The sequence below is a fragment of the Phodopus roborovskii genome, unplaced genomic scaffold (genome assembly GCF_943737965.1).
Source record: "Phodopus roborovskii unplaced genomic scaffold, PHOROB, whole genome shotgun sequence".
NCBI classification, from domain to species: Eukaryota; Metazoa; Chordata; class Mammalia; order Rodentia; family Cricetidae; genus Phodopus; species Phodopus roborovskii.
This window is the reverse complement of record NW_026126567.1, coordinates 28,243,991-28,265,505: the sequence shown is the minus strand read 5'-3', so window position 1 is coordinate 28,265,505 and position 21,515 is coordinate 28,243,991. Positions and strand designations below refer to the sequence as shown.

At 36.8% G+C, this 21,515-nt stretch overlaps 1 protein-coding gene across 8 annotated transcripts in view; it reads left to right on the top strand.

The window, feature by feature from the left end:
- The window catches only part of Trps1 (transcriptional repressor GATA binding 1), a 228,205-nt gene extending 207,218 nt beyond the window's left edge, over nt 1–20,987 (top strand). For all 8 annotated transcript variants that reach the window (XM_051202667.1, XM_051202664.1, XM_051202666.1 and 5 more), the window contains 2 exons: nt 16,802–16,924; nt 19,816–20,987. In XM_051202667.1, the coding sequence (XP_051058624.1) occupies nt 16,802–16,924; nt 19,816–20,877 (1,185 nt within the window). In that variant the 3' untranslated portion in view covers nt 20,878–20,987. The remainder of the gene's footprint in view (nt 1–16,801; nt 16,925–19,815) is intronic.
- The last annotated feature ends 528 nt before the right edge of the window (nt 20,988–21,515 follow it).

Genomic DNA, 21,515 nt, shown 5'->3' with positions numbered 1-21,515 from the left:
GAACTTGAAGTCTGTTTTGAGTTGGCCAACTACAGTTGGACATTGGCCTGGCATAGGCATATGGTTTATATTCCCATCGACACTCCATTGGAGAAAACATTCCACTTCCCATCAGGTAGCAACTGCAAATTGTAAATGGCTTTTTGGTTAGCTGTGAGATTTTATGTTCCCTTACCCTTCTCCTGCTGTGACTTTTGTCTGGTTTAAACTGGTGATGGTGATTGACATACTGTCCGCTGTTGTCTCTATATGATGCTGTTTCCTTGGCATCATCTACCACCTCTGACTCTTAGCATGTTCCCACCTCCTCTTCTGTGTAGATCACTGAGCCTTCGGGAAGAAATCATATTTAGGAAGGAGTGTTCAAAAGTCTCTCATTCTGTCCAATGTCCATTTGTGGAGCTCTGTGTCAATCACCATCTGCTGCGAAAAGACTCTTCCTTCAAACTGATCTGAGGCCCCAGGAATGTCGTGGCTTTGAATTTCTGGTAGAACAGTGCTGCAGGCCTTCACAATCACAAAGGAAAGCGAGTTCTGTCTTCTTAATCACTAGTTTACCTCATTCTAAAAATGACATAGATTCCTCAAGAGAGTGATGTTCTATCAAAGATGGAATCGATATAGTGCATATTGTCAAATATTTACCTTTGAGAAATTTTGTGAGTAAAAATATGAGTTGGAAAAGAGAGGCCTTGAAAAGGACTCCTGTAAAAGAAAGACCTCTGCCAGCTTACATGCTCCTTTCCGCTCCTCTCTTTCCTGCTGTTCCCTGGGGCAGACAGGGCTTTTCCTGTCTCCTCTTCTGTCCTTTCTCTGTCTCTGTGTCTCTTTTCTCTTTCTTTCTCTCCCCTGCTGTCCCTTTCTAATAAAACTCCTCCCAAGAAAGAAAGGAAGAGAGAAAGAGAAAGAGAGAGAGAGAGAGAGAGAGAGAGAGAGAGAGAGAGAGAGAGAGAGGGGGGGAAGGAAGGAAGGAAGGAAGAAAAGAAAGAAAAGAAAGACAAGGGAAGGCCTTGAGATCTTACAACTTCCAATATCCTATTCATTTTTGTTTGGTTTTGTTTTTTGTTTATCTTACAGTGCTGGCATTGACCCTAGGGCTTCACACTTTTTAATCTCTGTACCACTAAGTGATATCCCACCCAATTCTGTTTGTTTTTATTTACAGACTAGATCTTCCTAAATTGTTTAGGCAGGCCTGGAAATTCAAATCCTCCTGGTTTGGCTTCCTGAGTAGCTAGGATTTAGGACTGTACCATAGGGCCCAGCCTTTGTAATATTTAGTAGCCGAGCCTATTTTGTAATTGTGTTCAAAGATATGTTAGTAATTTATAATAAATAAATTTAAAAGGCCATGTCTTTTTTTCTTTGTGTTATAATAACTCAAAAATTTTGATTTGGTAGGAAGCTAAGTTTTTCAATTCATCTTTTAAAGGAATGAGACAATCCTCTGTTTAAATATCAAGCCTTTAAGTTGTAAGTTTGTAACTTTCCTGGCTGCTACTTTTGCAAGCCAAGAAGATTTCAACAGGTAATAAACATCCAAAGAAATAAAGGGGTGGAGAGGGCTCTGAGTTGGTTACTAAGGAAACTCTAAATCAACTGAGAAGGCAGGTGAAAGAAACCAGTGTTTATGATGAGAACCGGAATGCATTTTAATTGTAGTTCTAGTGAAAATTCACACCAATAATATCATATTAAAAATTATACTTTAGGAAAGCAAGCACATCTAAAACTTGATGCTTTGAACTCAAAAGATGTACTCTCTGGATATTGATTTTAGTTCATTCTTTGAGCTTCAGTTCAATGGAAAAGAACATTTGTGATATTGTATGGTGATATTGCTTTTTAGATTGTAAAAGTAAGATCTCGCTCTCTTTATAGAGATTATATTGCCATAGTAGATTGCATTAAAAAAAGTAAAGGAATGGACTTGTTTCCAGGAGACTATTTTAAGTGAAAATTGCTTTCAGAATTTGATTTGAATCTTAATTTCAAATCTATATGACTACCATTTTAATAATTATTGTAACACACACTACAGTTTCTACATTCTCTATAAAATGTTTCGCTTATGTTTTTCTTAAGTCTAAATAAGCCAGTGGACACACCCTTGTAAACTATGTGTTTATGTTCACATGAAGATGAGTTTGAACACAGGTACTCTATTCATTGTCATTCTGTGTATGGACATTTGCAGTCAAGGCAGTCTTGTTCGCATGAAACCTAAACTTACATAAACCTAAAACTTACTCAGATTGAAAAAATTGTGGCAGTATGAGCGTTAAACAGCTGCCCTGAGCAAAACAGACACTGCTTGTTTCTAAGGTTGAAGAAAAAACAGGTAACAAACATCTTCAAGAGTCTAGAAACAGGGTTGTCTGACATTCCTTCCTTCAAGTGTGTCTACCTCTTGTGAAAAGTGCAGTGCACATGGCGTATTATTGGACAGTGGTGAACCTATCAATATCACCAAACAGATAAGAAGGTGGTTAATTAATTTATTAAAATGTAATTGAAATGAAGAATAACTTTCATGTGAGCTTTTCATCTGCTGTTACAATTTATTATTTGACTGAGTACTATTTTATATTATAGGTCAAGTTCCTATGTAGTGCCAATATAGGGAAGAAAAAAAAAAAAAAACCTCTATAAGATTAAACTTGGGTACTGCCTTGACTAGTAATAGAAGTCAGAACTACTTAAAACTTATTTTCCGCCTTGATAATACATCTGTAAATTCACTGTTGCTTACCATTAAGAAAACTCTGAGTAAATCCCGAACTCATATTTAAATGAATTACTTGTTTACATGCTACATTAAATATTATTTTCATTGTTTACTTTTACAAGTAAAACTCCTGTCACCGCTGTAAATTTTTTCTTGTACAAAACCTGGAGAATTGCTCTAATATTATCTAATTTGCTCCTGGTTTACATTTGGTTTTCAAACATAACTTCTTGGACTAACTAACTGACCATAACTCATTGAATGGTGGGCATACAATGATATCCACTCATGTTAGGGTTCTTGAAGATCAGAACATTCCAAATGTGTGTGTGTGTGTGTGTGTGTGTTTCCATTTCAACAATGAAACCTCTTTATATTAATAGACACAACTTATGAAGATAATTTCAAATCCATTCTACATCATTTTTCTTAACTAGTCAAAATCTTCATAATTGCATGAGTGTCTTCCTTGTATTTCAAAAAGACACGTTCAGATAGAAACTCACATTATTTTCCCATATGTTATCCCGAATATCCACACTTTAGTAGGTACTATTTTTATCCTATTAAAAAAAAAAGTCAAGTTCAAGGAAGCCTAGCACAGCTGCTCACAATGCCATACCTTATAAAACAAATCTATCAAAGAGGTCAAATCCTAGAAGGGGTCCAGTTAATGATATAAGTGGAATAATTTGGTCATTTTCTGAAATTTGTAAAACTAGGCACATAAAAGCCCTCCATTGGATTGACTAGCTGAATCTCTGTTAATTCTTTCCTCTTAAAAATTTGACTTTTTTTCTTCCTCTAACAAATTCCTCACCCATTTTTTTTAAACATTAGTTAATTTGGATTTTAGCTTACAAAAGTAATTTGTACTGATTAATTTTTTTCTATCCCTTTCTTCTTTGGAGTGGATTTAAAGGAAGAGAGTCATTTTCTTTTAGTTTGCCTAACATATATATATACATGAATCCAATAATTTAGCTGTAAAGTTTTCTATGTAAACTCATACACATAGTCATGTGTTTGCAATTGTAAAAAAAAAAAAAGCTTAGATGTTAGATAAAATAAAAGGATGGATTAAGCCATTTTTAAAATTAACAAGTATACAGCTATTTGGAACATGGAGTAGCTACATCTACAAATACTGCTGATATATAAATTAATTCCTCATAAAGTATTTGCTGGTGAAATATGAGTCATTCAGTCTCAGTCTCCCATTCTAACCTTATACTCTTCATGTTGGTTGTTTCATCAAAGAGGTATTTTATATTCTAGGACAGACATGAGCTTCTAAATTTGGAAACAGAATTTAATTTTTAATCTACATATTAAAATGGAAGTTCATTGACATCTAGAGGTTTTAGGCATATTAAAATGGAAGGTATTGAAACCACATTTTAATTTTGTTTCGTTTTTGTTTTATAGAACAATATTTCTCTGTGTAACAGAGAATTAGCTGTCCTGGAATTAGCTCTGTAGACACATATTAATACATATGTGTGGATTTAACTGTGTGTTTTTACATGTATATATGTGTGTTTAATTGAGAACATTGGCCAGATTACAAAACAACATAAATTTGTAGCTATCACCTAAAATTTTACAAGTTTTTCTAGTTATTAATCTACACAAATATAAGCTTATCCACTTTTTGTTTCCTGTGAGTTAAATATTAATTGTTATGCTCCCTGTGTATAATATCTGTAGCTTCATTGTATAAAAGAAACTTTCTGGAACTGTATGTGAGTGCCATAGTAGGCATAAAGCAATGTGATCGGTAAAACATCCTTTATAGTCTAGAAAATTCCAGATGGCATTGATTCTTTCCACAAGTCTCCACTTTATTTTTCCTTTTTTGGATAAGAATTGTATGTCTTGCTGGGTGTGGTGGGGCATGCCTTCAATCCCAACTTGGAAAGCAGAGGTACACAGATCTCAGTGAGTTTGAGACTAGCCTTGTTAATATACACAGTGAGTTCCAGGACAGCAAAGAGACCCTGTCTCAAAGCAGACAAAGGAAAATGAAATGTGTGTCTTTGATAGGCTCATGTGCCTCATCAATGTCAATTTATTACCAACGTGGATTTATGCATTGACACCCTCAAGAGTTTTTGAAATACAGTGGGGAAAAAAGGGTGGGCAGGAATGAGAAAGAGAAACACTGTAGGAGAAAATAAAATCAGAACATGAAAAGGGTATTCATATTTTAAACTGTGTAATTACTAATGATAAACATTTTTAGAGTAGTGGCTTCTATGAAAGAGTCATCATCCATACAGATTTCCTTGCTGTGTAAATAAATATGAATGAATGTGTTTCCTTGTATAAGCCAGCATATGCAAATCAATAAGTTGCCACAGCTATTGAAATTAATCATATTGTCAAAAGCTACTCAGCTATACAAGCTTAATCTCAAATTTATTTCTTAAAATATTCATTATCTCCTGATGTGAAAACAGACATAAAAGTTCAACACTAAGCACTGTATTCATGAATCAATAGCACATATGTGGTTACATTTATCTCATTTGGTCATGCATTTGAGTTGACAGTTCTCTAGACACAAAGTAAATTGGTAATAAAATGAGTCATGAGAGTGTTGTATACATTACTTTCCAAATGCTAAAATACATCATCCTTAATCTGAAGGAAACTACACGTTCCTAAATTCTCTGTCATGCTATTTTACATCTTCTAAATACAAATTTAAATTATATCATTAATTATTAAATAATCATGGGCAGTTACATTTAGTTTTAGCTCTTCAAGAAACCATAGAACCTCTTAAGACCACCAATGGTATGTAAGCCCCACTTATAAAACATGAAAAATATTTTAATGATAATAAAATTAAGCTATGTCATTTCTTTCCAGGTTAGTGCTGAAAGTGTTTCAGTGGAGGGTATGAACATGTACATAGGTGGCTGAAATATTCACATGTATTCAAATGTATATGTCAATGTGTGAATTTGCATACATTTTGTAAATTGTTCATAGGCTTGAGTCAGCAAGACCTCCACCTGATCACAGAGAATGTGTATTTTGTGAGTAAGGTGCACAACTTTTGTTATGAAACACAAAGTGAAACTGTCTATAAATCTGACTTTGGCCTTCTGCATAAATGAGGCAATTTGTGTTTCTTAAAAAGGCTACACTTGCAATATGATCTTCCACTGACATAATTTGTCTGTGGGCACACACAAGATTTAAAGGGACAACTGAAAGTCAACAATATCTCTTCTGATAGAGTTCTGTTCAACCAAACCATCAGTAATTAAACATGTCTATTGTGTGCAATGCTACAAAATGAATGTAGAAGTAGGTCTATCTTCAGAATTCTCCGGTTTCTAGTACAACATGCAGATATTAATGAGGCCCCTGTACATAGTCTCTTACTGGAAATGCCCAGAGTGGAAAGCTGTTTGGTGATTAAAACAATGTAATATCTAAAAATCTGGGTAAAGTCAGTTTTCTGGCATTGAAAATTCCCTAACCAAAAAAAAAAAAAAAGAAACTCATTTGAAAAGTTTTGATATATGTGTAGTAAGTATTATAAATATAGAATACTTGAGAGAGATAATAAGTAAACTACTATTTGTACTTTTAATTTTCATTTCTGTATTCGGCTTTGCATTTCAGCTTCACCATGAATCTGGTTCCCCCCCCCACCAAAAAAAAATTTTTTTCTTTTTAGAAATGTTTTGTGGTTTTTTTTCTGATTCTTTTTAAATTCATTTTTCTTTACAATAGGAAGGCATATTTCTTGTGGGGAGATTACTTGGAGAAATGGTTGGTAATTCCTAGTTATCACTTATTTATGTCTTCTGCAGATACTACGGGCAGTTTAGTAATATCTACACAGGGAATGATTTAGAGTTGCAGAAAAAATGTAAGTGTGGAGGAGGATATAAAGTTCTCAAAAAGTTACTGTATTCTATTTTCAGAGCCTTTCTTATGAAATAAACCCCACTGGGCTGGGATTTTGCATCTGCATTTGCAGTGCCTGCCTTGGGTTTGGTTTTCTGATCTTACACTCCATGTAGAAAATGTCAAAGTTGGAGACAGATTTTAAATGTTCCTTCTGCTACTGGTGATTGAGTGGACATCTTGAGAGTTCTTCATGCAATGAGGTAGTTCTTGCTGAGGTATATGACACCGTCTGATTAACAAAGTTCAGATCACAAAGAGGGTCAGATACAAGTGAATCTATGAGTGAAACAAATATATGTGTGTGGTATGTACACGCCTGTGCGCGCGCAGACACACACACACACAAACACACAGACATCAAAGCAAAGACAATCACTGCTTTCTTCTGGAGCAGCTGCAGCAGGCCACACTAATGGATGTGCAAAGGCAGAGAAGGACAGCATAAGATATGTGTTCGTTTTTACAGATGGTACTGTAGACAAGTTGGTAATTGAAAAGGAAGTAGTGTACGTGAGGTATTTGATGGGGGTAGTGGGTTGTATATTAGAGAACTTCTGTGTTTAATTCACTGCGACATTTATTGAAGAAGCAGTTTTTCCAAGATGGATTCAGGTTATTACAAAATACGTCATTTTTGTTAAGGAAATTCCAAGTAGTCTTTTGAAAAATCATGTTATTAAACCTTAACAAATCAGCTTCAAATCCCCTGTGTGCGCAGTGCTTTGATGATGGAGTTTTCTGCTGGTGTTCTGTTTACCTGTAGTAGTCACAGAGTTCTCAATAAAGACAGGGCTTCTCTCTGAAGAATGACATCATATACCAGGTGCCCATGTCAGCCATTAGATCCATCTCTTTAAATAATTACCATTTTGTGTGTCTTTAAGAATTACAAGGATGCATGAAAATGTGATTATACTGTAAAATAGCTTAAAGATTCAAAATAGGAGTGAAATATTACCATCATTCCCCTAGTTGTACATAACACACATATGATATGTACAAATACATGCATGTGCATACTAGTGTTTTTAAAAAATCACATTTTGAACTAAATATCTGAGAGAGAGACTGTAATATGTGCTTGATCCCAGCACTTCATCATGGACACAGACAAAGTTTTAAAATATCACTGTGAATATTTTTAAACTGCTATATACTTAATGCTTGTATTCCTCAGGGATGTTGTGTGTGTGTGTTTGTTTGTTTGTGAGAATGTGTGTTTGAGTGTGCATATATGTTTGTGAGTGTATGTATGTGTATGTTTGTGATTGTATATGTGTGTGTGCCTATCTGTGTGTGTATATGTGTGAGTTTATGAGTGTATGGGTGTGTGTTCATAAGTGTATGTGTTCATATATGTGTGTGCTTGTAAGTGTGTGTGTGTTTGGTTTGGAACTGTTCCTCTTGGTGTTTTAAATGTAGAAAGTAATAGTTACTGTCTTTCCAAAAGATGAATAATGATCATTATAGCATTTTTTTTTTTGTGTGTCATACCCTCTACTGGAGAAACTGCAAAATGTTTAGAGGAGAGGATATTTTCTCTTTCATTATATGGGAAGTATCTGACTTAGGAAATCTATAGCTGTATTCTCCATCAATAACTGAAAAACATAAACATGTATACACTAATGGGACAAGAGTGATGAAAATTAATAATTTCAAATTATCTTCACCTTGAGAAATTTGGAAAAACCAATAAACTGTCCTTCTGAATTGGGGCAGTAATTGATCTTTTATACTAATGCCATCTAATAAGTTGATGCCTGGAAACACAAACATATAAAGGTAATAAATTGGTACATGACATGCTTATTTACACAACAAGTGAAAATGCCAGGATTATTTTTTCTATCTCATCTCTAGCCAAGTCATGTGCAAAAGCAGAGAATCTAGTTTACATTGCTTTATGTGTGGCAGACACTATTAGGGTCTGTCACTCATGCCAGCAACTTTACTTGCAAGCAGAAGCTCAGTTCAGATACCTTTGGCGTGGATGTGTTACATCCACCCAGGTCCCTATCCCTGTCCACAAGCTCTGTGAACCTCATAGTATCTTACTGCAAAACTTGATCATGGATGAGTCATTACTTTCTGTTACCCCAAACTTACATAGCTTCAATCGGCTGCAATAGAAAGAAGAGATGAATTCTTCAAAACATCTATGGTGAAATGCTTTTGATATGATTTCCTTGTCTCTTTCGCAGTAGCAAAACTAAAAACTCATGGTTCTGAGGTAAGGCAGTCCCTATTTTATCCTCTGCATATTAATTTATACTTGTGAGGAATGGCCCTGTCTCAGCTTTCACATCCTTAAAGTCAATGGAAGACTAATAACACATATCTCCATATCTCTCAAGATCACTTTGAAGTTGTCAGGTGAGATGAAGCACAATAGTGAATAGTAAGGAAGAGATTAAAAGTAGACAAAAAAAAAGCCTATATTGGATTGGATAATTATTCACAAATACCTGTGGAAATTGATTGTGTCTTTTTTTTTGCCTAGACTTTGAGGCCAGGATGATTTGACTCAGTGTGTGTGTGTGTGTGTGTGTGTGTGTGTGTGTGTGTGTGTGTGTGTCTGTGTGTCTGTGTGTGTCTGTGTGTGTCTTGTGTTGCCAGGGGTGGGAGGGATGCATGTCTATGGTATATAGCCTCATATGGATGTGACCATGTTCATTCAGGGATATGTGCACATGTTAAAGGCAGGAGTCAACACGGGTATTTTACTTAGTGGCTCTCCAACTTAGTTTTGGGCATAGGAGTATTCACTGAATCTGGCATTTACAAGATTCTCTAAGTGGACAAGCCAGAAGACTCCATTGGTCCAACTTCCTTTGATTCAACAGTGTGGGGACTCTAGATATGCTCTACTGTGCCTGGTGTTTTAAGAGGCTTATGAGGATCTGAATTCAGGTTTTCACATTTGTTTGTCAAGCACTTAGACATGATGCCATCCCACCTGCTCTGAAATCAGTACTTTTTGATGCTACATAAGATCAAGAACTATTTTGAGTCTTTGACCTCATCCAAAAATGGAGACTGATACCTAATTATTCACATCAAACATGTGTGATAATTCTTATCCCTGAGATTCTTGGAATCTTGTATACCAATGAGTTCAGTTTGGAAAGGGCAGCTTTTGAACACCCTAAAGTGATTTGTAAAGTATTTTGCATGCCCATTGCCTCCTATGGAAAATATGATACATTTTGATTGGAATTTGTAATTTCCAATAATGTTTGAAGTCATTTAAAAGAAGTCATTTCTGCATAAATAACTGTCTTGAGGGCAGTAGCTCTTCATGGGCTAGTTGTTAACATTATCTGGGTAACTAATGTGTATAAATTATTGATGATGTTGTTTCTTTCAAAATCACAGGCATTACTGTACAGGCAGATCTGCAGTTCAGGCTGTGGTATGTTTCTTCACATAGATATTGGGAAGATGAAAACTGTGTATTATACACTTACTCTGGAGTATGGCTCTGTCCCTGAGACTTTATATTGTGAATCGTTCTCATGATGAATGTGCTTACAGACGCTATTGTGTAAACAAAATAAATATACAATAAATTAACAGAATCAATTCACGTATTCTCTGGCAGCAGTTTTATTAGAAGGTGCTAAAGTCTTTTATTTTATATGTTTTTTTTATTTCCAGTGTCAGATTTTTGTCACTGTCATTGAAGAAAAGGCCCCGTAAAACAATGGGACAGTGGTTGTGGGTGAAGGGAAGGTGAAGACAGTTTTGTGGTGGGAGAAATAGCAGCAGAGAGAAAAGTTCAGTGGATCTTCTGGCAACAATGATTTCCATGTGGAGTGAAAGACGACAGTGCAGACACAAGTTTTCAGCCATATTTTTAGTTATCCAAATGCACACTTGCTGTGACAGCAGAGTGTTATTACAGAAAGAGTATGGGCCAGAAGTCTAAAGATTGGGCCTTTCCCAGCTCTGATTCCAGGACACAATTTGTATTGTGCCAAGCTAGTTAGTTCATTTGCTGAATGCAGGGTATCTCATGAAGAGGTGATGCCACCCTCCTATGAAGTTAAGTTTTCTATGTATGAAGTAGACTTCTAAAATATTCATGTTTGAAACCTGCCTTGGCAGTCTTTGGGAGACATGTGTTGGAAAATCTTGATTTTCTGTTGTGCTGCTGCCAGAGTGGCCTATTGCTTATTAGAACTAATGTTTTAGTGCCCTCACAATGGCTGGCCCACTATAGTTGGGTGTTATGGAGCAAAGTCTTATGTACACTGCTTTATGACAAAATGCACATTTCCTTGTGTTCTAGAGCAGGAGTTATGGTCCAGTTCAATTTCTACTCCTGTCTGCTATCATCCCTGGTATGCTAAGTCTATGACTTGAGTAAGCAGGGTGAACAGGTTTTCTTTCCAAGCTCTGACATAGGTGATTGTAGCATGGGTGCTTGGCTGAACTTTATAGATTCTCTTTGGTTTTCTGGCATGAAATCTGAGGATAGCAAAGGCTCTTTTAAAGCAGGCGTAGTCATGTTGTACAGCCCATTTCAACTGATTCTTATAATTTTATTTGGAACAAAAGTCAGCCAGAATATCGGTGACTGTTGCTTTCTCTTGGCAGAATTTCTGTCCTATTCTCATTAAATTATTGGCCAGCCTGTTCTTCTGGAGTAATTCTGGCTGTTACTCTAAAGCTGATCACTGCAAGCCATCCACTGTTTTTATTTTCTTCTACCTGCATCTTCCTTTATTCTGGCTGTTTTTTGTGGCCATGTGCAATGAGACACTTCTGTTTCTAGAGAAGAAGAATGCAAGCATGTCACTCTGTGTATGGTTGTGGTAAATGAAAATAATTGGGTGTTAAAAATAGCATTCAGAATTTTTCAGCTGTATACACACACACACACACACACACACACACAATGGATGTGAATGGTACACATTATTAATTCATAGTTAGTCCAATCCATTGGTAGTTAAGGGTAGGATATTTTTACTAACGGGCAAAAACAAATATTGACTTCTTTCTGAAATCCTAGACTATCTCGTATTTTTATGAAGGCAAACCTATAGACAATCTTCTAATAATTAGCAAATTAAATTTTTATCCCCCCAAAATAGTTGTGTTTATGGGAAATGCTTTGAAAACGTTTCCATTTAATTCCCTCTCAGTACTCAGGAGTGGTCTCCTCACTTCTGCTGTGTGTTCACTGGAAATCTGCAAGAACCCAGGCCACGGCAAATTGTATATCACTTAGACCCCAGCTTGTAGCACAGTGCCAGGCACAAATGGGACACTCAATAATTTATTCTCAGAACTGAATTGAATTAAACTTACCACTGAAATTTTATTACTGCAAAATTGAACCAGAAGGTTCTATCGTAGCCATCTGTGTATTTCCCTAAAATGAAATTTGCAAAGGATTCTTGATATAATCAAATAAACACAGAAAATATTTAAAGAGTTAAAAAATATTTGAGGCACATCCAGGCTCACAGCATGTATATCAAATTTCAGATTGATTCGATTTAAAATGGCTAAGATATAAAACCATAAAAAATGTGAGTAAATACTCTCCCTATCAAGGCTTGTTATATAATTACATGGTCCCAGAATGGTTCTTATTCATAAAAAACTATTGTACAAAGATCATTTTTGGAGAAATATCTTTGCCAATGGAGAATTTTAGTATCATAGAAATGAATAGTCGAGTATCTGAATGCTAAGCCACTTGAATAAATAGTTCAATCAAAATTTCTTTTTATTAATCAGGTAAATTCAGTTATTCTTAATAATGAAACATGAAAACCTTAAAATTTTTGTTACTGGCTTCTTCTCAAGTAATAAAGTAAAATAAGCAATAAAAGCAGTTAAAACAATTTCGGTTATTTTTTTTCCCTTGTGTCATATGTGGATTAACCAGCATGTGTGCCAAATCTCAACGTAGAAAGATCCATGGCTTACTGAGGAATCATGTCCCTGCCCCAGAAAGGCTTGATAGCATGTTTTGAGAAACACTTCACTGTAATGGCACTCCTACAGTGCTTTGGTTTGGTGTGAACTTAAAGAAACTTCCCTTCCTTGAATTGCTGACTATGTGTGCTGGCTTGTTTGTTTTGTGGAAATTGATAGCTGAGTTGACTTTTTGTAGGTTTGTGCTTAGACAACAATCTCCTATCAATGTAGCATCCAGCAAACTTAGTAGAGGTAGAAGATGTACTTGGCTTGAGACTATATCTCCTGTGTATGTCTTTAAGTAGTTAGCTTTCCTTCATTCAGAGAGAAAAGATTAGTACTAACTACATCCCTTAAGAATGGCAGGTGGTGTAGTCCACTAGCTACTATGACTATCATTTCCTCCCTAGCACTGCTGTTATCCCAGACCTGTAATTCTCCACTCTCTAGCATAGGGTCAAAGCAGTATATGTTATTACTATCTCTTAAGAACAGCTTGTAGGAAATGGTAAAACTTGTGATTTAAACCACATATGGACATGCAGAACCATCAGTAATATATGGCTATGTGCAATAATGGAGAGCCTGGGATTTGCCATTGCCTGACCTATTTACTCCAGCATCTACCTTAAACTGACATCACTACTTCCCAAAGATAAGTATGGAAAACAGGGCTAGATAGCATATTATTTCCTTGACTTTATTTTTTTAATAACATAATTGTTTCTTCCTAACTCAGATTAATTCTGAAGGAAACGTACTTAATTTATTTTTTTGAAAACTAAATGTGAACATTAATGGTGGAAATAGTAACAGGCAATGAAATTTCCAGCACTGTCCTTGGTGTCTACCATTTAAAATGTTCAATGACCTTTAGAGGACATGGTTTCTGTTGTGAAGAAGCTCACTGTAAAGGAGAAAACCTAAAATATCTAAATTTAGCTATGCAGGGTAGACTTTTAATCAATTCATAGAGATTTTCTTTTAGTCAGGGCAAAGCTTGTTTTCAGAGTGAGGCACGGAGATTTGATCTACCCTCCTCTGGTAGCAGGTTGTTTCTTTGCCCCAGAATAAAGTCAGGGGATGCTTAGACCAAGGAAATAACTTTCTAAGTCAGGGGTCATGGTTCTCATCTGTGCTGTAATTTTGAGACATGGGGTTCTGTGTTTACTAAACTTACAAGACTGTCCAACTTGTCTACCTTCTTTGCCACTTCCAGAAACTTCAGTGCCTCCAAGATATGGTTCTGCAAGAGTTTCCGAAGTGCTAAGTTGGTTGAGATGACAGTTAACATTGTGTGTGTGAAGTATTTCTCACCTCCCTCCCACTCTCCACCCAAGTACACGCAGGCTCCTATTGAATTGGAGGTGTGAACACCTAGATATTCCATTCTGAGTCAGTTTTCCATTCCCACAATTGATGAGATATGTACAAGTGACGTGAAGTACAGTCAATGATACATAACTGAATATGCTAAACATGTCTTCCATGCTCAATAATGACATTTAAGGTAATGAAAACAAAACCAAGCTTTTTTTTTTCTCATAAAAACATAGCCACAATCAAATTCCATTGGCCAATAGCTAGCCTCACTGAGCATTTCCCAGTCAAGTTTTCTCATCCCTGCCATGTTTTAAGAGCATCTATTGTATACTATGAATGCACTGCTTATCTCATAAGCATACAGCTTGCAGTGTAAAGCAAGGGGAAGTTTCAGCTCTAAGATATAGCATTTCCAAGAGTAGCTTCTAGGAAATGACAAAAACAGGTGTAAATTCTGCTGCCTTACTCTTCAATCTGCTTTGTAACCTCCAAGTTATTTTGATTTTGAGTTTGAGCATTAAAAGTAGACGTAGTATATTTAAACTGAGAGATAGTTTATCCTAAAACACCACAGTGACCTTTATTGAACCACATGTAATGGCTAAGAACCTGGTACACCAATGGAAGCCAGTGCTGTAATTTCAGGATTCCCCCTCCCCCTCCTGATGAAGGCAATAGAATTAGGCATCAAATTGTGCAAGGACTGAAATGCTCGGTGAAATCAAAATCTCGCCCACTTTGGCCTACTGTGCCAGGTACCCAGGGCATAAGAAAAGGAAGACAAGCTGGAGTGAATCATTTCACTTTCAAAATTGAGTGGCCTCAGCCATCAATGTGGGTTGGTTACCATATGGACATTGACACAGATTGAGCGACTCGTGTTGGGGGCTTGATTTACCATTGAGTTATTTAGGTCTGGAGAAATGACAGTGTGGCCCAATGAAACTGAAAATGCCAAAGGTTTAAATGGAACCAGCCTCCGCAGCTTGTTTTGGATAAATGATGTTGGGATGGTTTGACGAGTGCAGCTGAGACTTTCTTGTTGGTTCCTGGGATGCTGCAGATTTCCTACTTCAGCAGCAGACCCCAGTGAGGTCCCACAGACCTCTGACTCAAGTGTTAGATGTTTCTGTGGTGGGGATTTGGAAACTCACATTGCATTCCTGTATCTGAGTTTGGTTTGGAGGAAGCAGGAAAGGGACGCTGGACATTATCTTTGGGGGAAAATATAGGTTTTATTACATCACCTAAAGTGGCACAAACTGCTACACTAATGAAATCGTGTTCCTGCTTTAAAAGGGCAATTGTGAGCCTGACTTTTGTGCTCACTAAAAACATTCCCCCAATCTTGTTAAGTTATTGCTCTCATTCCGGGTTTTTATAGCTGTGCAGCTTAGCGGCCCTCATTTCTTTACGTTTCATTCATTTTCCTTGTATTGATGATTAATGGAGGATGTCGACTGTTAGAGTGAGCAGGCATCAGCAATTGCAAGATCATAATTAGTTTAGCTGACGAGGGCCTCTGATAGCACTTGCATCTGGATGGAAAAATTACCCTATAGGGAGCTGGCTGCTCACCAGGTCTTTTTAGTGATAGATTGTGAAACACCCGATGAATCAAATGCCCTTTCAATGCCAAGAAAGTGTTCCAGTCTCCAAGCCAAAATTATGTCTGCAGAAAGCTTTCCATTTGAAATGTATCAGAGTACAATTATAACCATTGTATTTTTTTGGCAGGCATACTACTCCTCTACAGTATAGACTCTAGTTAAATAAATTGCCTAAATTTTATGAATCCCTGAAATTTTGACTTATGGTGTTTGTAATATTTAATTTATAATAAAATTAGGTTACAGCAAGACTTTTTCCACTCCTTATCTCACACGCTCATTTTTATCATTAAAAGCTTTGCTTCGTAGGAAAAAGGAGAATGAACTGAGCCACAATTGGAGCTTTTTTTTTTTTTTTTTGCAAGAGTATTCCATTTCCTGCCTGTTCCCATTTGTGCCTATACACAGCCCGACTTTTGTTGAAATGAGAAATTCAGCAGAATGGCCACTTGGTCACAAAAAAATGCAACCAACAGTAGCAATTAACAACTTTTAAATATTTGAATTTGGTGATTGGGCAATTCAGACCTCTAAAATCAATATTGCATTCAACAAACCCTCTGGATTTCCAACTTTCAGACTGTATTAAATAAAGAGTCAGTGAGGGAACTCTGTCGTCTAACTTCAACAGATGACTCCTAAGGGTTTGCATTATCAATCCAGCACTCAAGGCAACATCCTCTATAGGTCCCTTCAGCTTTGGAGAAAAGGCGGTGTTTTCTTTTCAATGTTATAACAGCAAGGGAAACACCAGAAGGGGCTGTCTTATAGTCTTTTAGTACTTTTTTGTATGAATGACATGCGAAAAGGCACCACCCTGGTTTAACCTTAGATGGTTTTCATGATGAATTATTTTCACCTATATTCAAAGTCTCAGGTAGCATATTCCAACTGACTTTAAGCATATGGCCATGGGCTGTCTTTTTTACTTTTGTTTTGACACGTTTAAAAGGTATGTTTTAGGGTTGAGAATTTAGGGGCCATCATTAAAGGCGTGCAGCCCAAAGTTCAAAAAGTTAAAGCTGTTTCTGTGAAAGGCCTTTGGTGTTCCACACACCTCATCCATCACCGTAGGGTTAATTATAATGAAAATCAGGGGTGCCTATTAAACACAATTGAACCCGACCTCATTATGGCCAGTGTGGTTTTATACTGTCATTGTTGGGAGTCTAAAGACAAAACTCTTGGGTTGATTTGGTCTAACTCCCCGGATCATGTGACTCACCTCTGACCTTGGATTTTTTTTTTTTTTCTTCCTCTCTTGTTTCAGAGGCGAAGAGGCTCTGGTGTTTTTTGTGCCAATTGCCTGACCACAAAGACCTCTCTCTGGAGAAAGAATGCAAATGGCGGATATGTATGCAATGCATGTGGTCTCTACCAGAAACTTCACTCGGTAAGAACTCCGCCCGGCCCTTCAAGACAATGCTAACACAAATGACCTGGCCTTGCTCATGCTTGATATATCCTCTTTCATGGTTTTTCCTGTCTGACTTTGCAGGGTTGTTTAATAGTCATTTTGGATGTGCATATGATTTATTATACAAGGGGCTTAGATGCCATTGGGAGATACATTTGAAATGATAGTAATGTTCACGATTCTTTGATTTAGAAGAGGAAATTGACTGTTCTGGGAATGTCACATAACTTGGCTGGAATTAATTTAGGTAGGATGGGAACTCTCAAAAACACACAAGTTGAAGAAACAAATGGAAGCACTTGAGATGTTCACTTTCTAGTTTACCTTGGGGGATTGAAAGAGCCATTTTGGCTGGCTGTTGGAGAGCTGGCTAAGCATGAGCACAGAGCAATGCCACATGAATCCAGGGGTCCTGGACTGAGGTGTGTGAAGTCCCAAGCAAGTGATAGGCACAGAAGCAATGTGGAAGGGACAAAGGTCTGCAATCGCCAGCTGGCTTTTGCTCATGGGTGTTATTTGAATGAATTTCCTCACAATTTTATTTTTAATTCTGTAATCGAATGTAAACTGACAGATTCCTCCATCTAAAAAAGGAAATTGGAAGTTCCTGAAGGACTTCCCTGTAGTTTAGACAGTACATTTGCTGACAAGCACTAACTTTAAAACAGCGAAGTCCAACTTCTGCCTGTGCCTGTTTTCATTCTGTTTGACACCTTACCACAGCTCTTAGCACAGGCTAGTGAAAAGATCAGACTTGCAGGGAACACAATTTGAGACAAAACCTCTCCTAAGTGGATACTGAAAACACTTTTTTAAAAACATGTCCACTGGCAGCAATGGTGCTAATTGAGAATTCTGTGAGGCCCTTAGTCATTAGCATGGGGCTGATAAGAAGAACTTTACTGCCACTTTACATAGTTTTTTGAACCCTCACCATTTAAACACAGCAACAAGCCTCGGTTTAATGAGCACTGACATTAACGGTTTTAATTGAACTCAGACCAATCATCAGGCAAATAGTTAATTAAATTGCTGCTCAGCCAAATTATGATAATTTAACCACTGCAAAATAAACCAAAATTTTCTAAAAATTACTTTAATATTCATCTCTCTGGAGGCAAGATAGTCTCTGCTTTGATGCTTTTTCCCTGTTTATCTTGAATGATAGTACATAAAATTATGTGAACACAAAATCTTATGGAAGAATTATAAAATTTTAAGAATTCAATTCTTGTACTTCTTTGTAGTATATAGATTAAATACTGTATATTTTTATGATACAAGCTGAAGTCCTTACAGAGTTGAACTTTCTGTACAACATAAATGTTTGTGTCATATCCAGCCCAGGTAGAACTTTCATTCTGAAACTAATAATTAAATCTCAAGTCATAAGTGGGTTATTTCTCTTTCTTTCAGTCTACCTACATACAACAGGAATATTCTCCCAATGTTTCTTACTTGTATTGTTCTAATATCTAAAATATTCCCTTTAGTCTTGAAGTTTAATGGAAGTTTGTAATGATTCACAAAATTATATGTTTATATATGCAAAAATTATCAATTATCTTTTTGAAAAATCAGAACATTTGAACATTTTCCTAAAATTTAGTCTGTAAATACACATTGATTAATTATATTTCCTGATTTTATTTTATAAATCAACATTAAAACCCTTCTATATTTTATTATAGTCTTATCTGCAAATTTTAGTCATATAATATAAACACGGATGTACGTAAGGACCAGTCATGTAATGTAATGTCTAAGCTGCATAAAATACTTAAGCTGAATGGAAGTCAATCACCCTTCATTTTAAGTATTATAAAATGACAGATTGGTATATGAGCCAAAGCTGCAAAGGAATTTAGATTTTTTTCAATACACAGCTAGTGTTTCACCTATGAAGAAGTAATATATAGAGATCATTCAAACAGACAAATCAAATTAAGGCCAAAAATTCTGAGAGATGATTACCTGAATTTTTCATTATCATTTTTGATAGCAGTGTGTCTTTGATTATGTATGCTCTGACATGAATATCATATCTACTTTTGAAATTCTTTACAAAGATGTATGTATTAATCATCTTAAGACATCATGACAAACTCCCAGTGGTTGACTGAATGTCAGAAAGCAACAGAAACTGATTTTGTTCATAGTTGTAGAGGCTGAAAGTGCCAGCTTGATTAGTGTCTGGTGAGGGCTCTTCCCTCTAGCCAGGTTCTTTGCTGTGTCTCTGTGTTCTGTGGAGGGCTCACATATTTCCTCCCACCTTTATATCTTAGAGTCTTATTGGATTTGGACCATACCTTTTTGACCTTATTAAACTTTAATTTACTCTTAAAGAGACAGTTGTAGACATAGTCATGATAGATCTCAGATCAAAGAACCAAGCTGGAGAAGAAACATATTGTAGTATTCAGTGTGTAGCAATGCATAATTTTCTTGTATTGTTTTCATCAGTGCTAATAGTTACCTCCCAAATTATTTTTTGACATATCTGTATATAACTCAAGAGCTGACCATATTTTACAAAAAATATTATTTTCAATGGATTTTTTTTCTCACAGATTTTTTCACAGTGGTGAAAGTTATCAAATCTACTCAGTATGAAAAAGCTGCTTTCCAGCAAGATTCAAGTTTTCTGTCCCCTACCCCACCCCTTCCAAGATGGATATTTCTTACTGAGGCTAAACCATTACATTTGGGTGACTTCTTGGCCCTGCTTGGGACAGAAGGAAGGGAAGGGAGTTAGGAAGATTATAGCATAAAGGCTTTGAACAGGAGAGCGGTTTCTAGTCAAAAATATTTAATGCATTGATTATTTTTTAATATTTCTCTTTTGTGCATTGTGTGTACTCCTACAGACTCCCCGGCCTCTGAACATCATTAAACAAAACAATGGTGAGCAGATTATTAGGAGACGAACGAGAAAGCGCCTTAACCCAGAGGCTCTTCAGGCTGAGCAGCTCACAAAACAGCAGAGGGGAAGCGGTGAGGAGCAGGTCAATGGAAGCCCCTTAGAGAGGAGGTCCGAAGATCACTTGACTGAGAGTCACCAGAGAGAGATTCCACTTCCAAGCCTAAGTAAATATGAAGCCCAGGGCTCTTTGACTAAAAGCCATTCTGCTCAGCAGCCAGTGCTGGTCAGCCAAACCCTGGATATTCACAAAAGGATGCAACCTTTGCACATTCAGATAAAGAGTCCTCAGGAAAGTACTGGAGATCCAGGAAACAGTTCATCTGTATCAGAAGGGAAAGGAAGTTCCGAGAGAGGCAGTCCCATAGAAAAATACATGAGACCTGCAAAACACCCCAACTACTCTCCGCCAGGCAGCCCTATTGAAAAGTACCAGTACCCACTTTTTGGACTTCCTTTTGTACATAATGACTTCCAGAGTGAAGCTGATTGGCTGCGGTTCTGGAGTAAATATAAGCTCTCCGTTCCTGGGAATCCACACTACTTGAGTCACGTGCCTGGCTTACCAAATCCTTGCCAAAACTATGTGCCTTATCCCACCTTCAATCTGCCTCCTCATTTTTCAGCTGTTGGATCAGACAATGACATTCCTCTAGATTTGGCGATCAAGCATTCCAGACCTGGGCCAACTGCAAATGGTGCCTCCAAGGAGAAAACAAAGGCGCCACCAAATGTAAAAAATGAAGGTCCCTTGAATGTAGTTAAAACGGAGAAAGTTGACAGAAGCACTCAAGATGAACTTTCAACAAAATGTGTGCACTGTGGCATTGTCTTTCTGGATGAAGTGATGTATGCTTTGCATATGAGTTGCCATGGTGACAGTGGACCTTTCCAGTGCAGCATATGCCAGCATCTTTGCACGGACAAATATGACTTTACAACACATATCCAGAGGGGCCTGCATAGGAACAATGCACAAGTGGAAAAAAATGGAAAGCCTAAAGAGTAAAACCTTAGCACTTAGCACAATTAAATAGAAATAGGTTTTCTTGATGGGAATTCAATAGCTTGTAATGTCTTATGAAGACCCATTAAAAATACTTCATAGAGCCTGCCTTATCCAACATGAAATACCCTCTTTTTTTTTTTTTTTTAATTTCTTTCTTTTGATGAGTAGGTTACCAAGATTATAAAATGAAACATATGGTCATTGAGAAAGAATGGAAAATGACAAACATAAAGTAAAACAGAAACTAGTGAGTCAAAAATATCTTGCCTAATGTATACCGGGGAATCTCCTTACAGAAGCCCACCAAAGTATAGCTATTTTGTTGGTAAAGATACAAATGCTGCCTAAAGTTTGAAAGAGTTTACATACTACCATATGAAAAGCAGTATTAGGCTGGCTACTGGTCCATTCATTCAAAACTCTCTAAAAGCTTGCCTCAGTTTTAAAGCATCATGGAATCCCAACCAGATGAGGAGAAAACATCATCAGAACAAGGGAAGGAAAGTAGCACCCTCTCAAACCAGTCTCCTCTCATTGACCATGTTTCAGATTTAGACCTCGAAATGTGAGCTGTGGTTAGGCATGTTGAGAGAGCAGGAAGAATCGTGACAGTTGGTGGCACAATGTTTTTGGGCCAG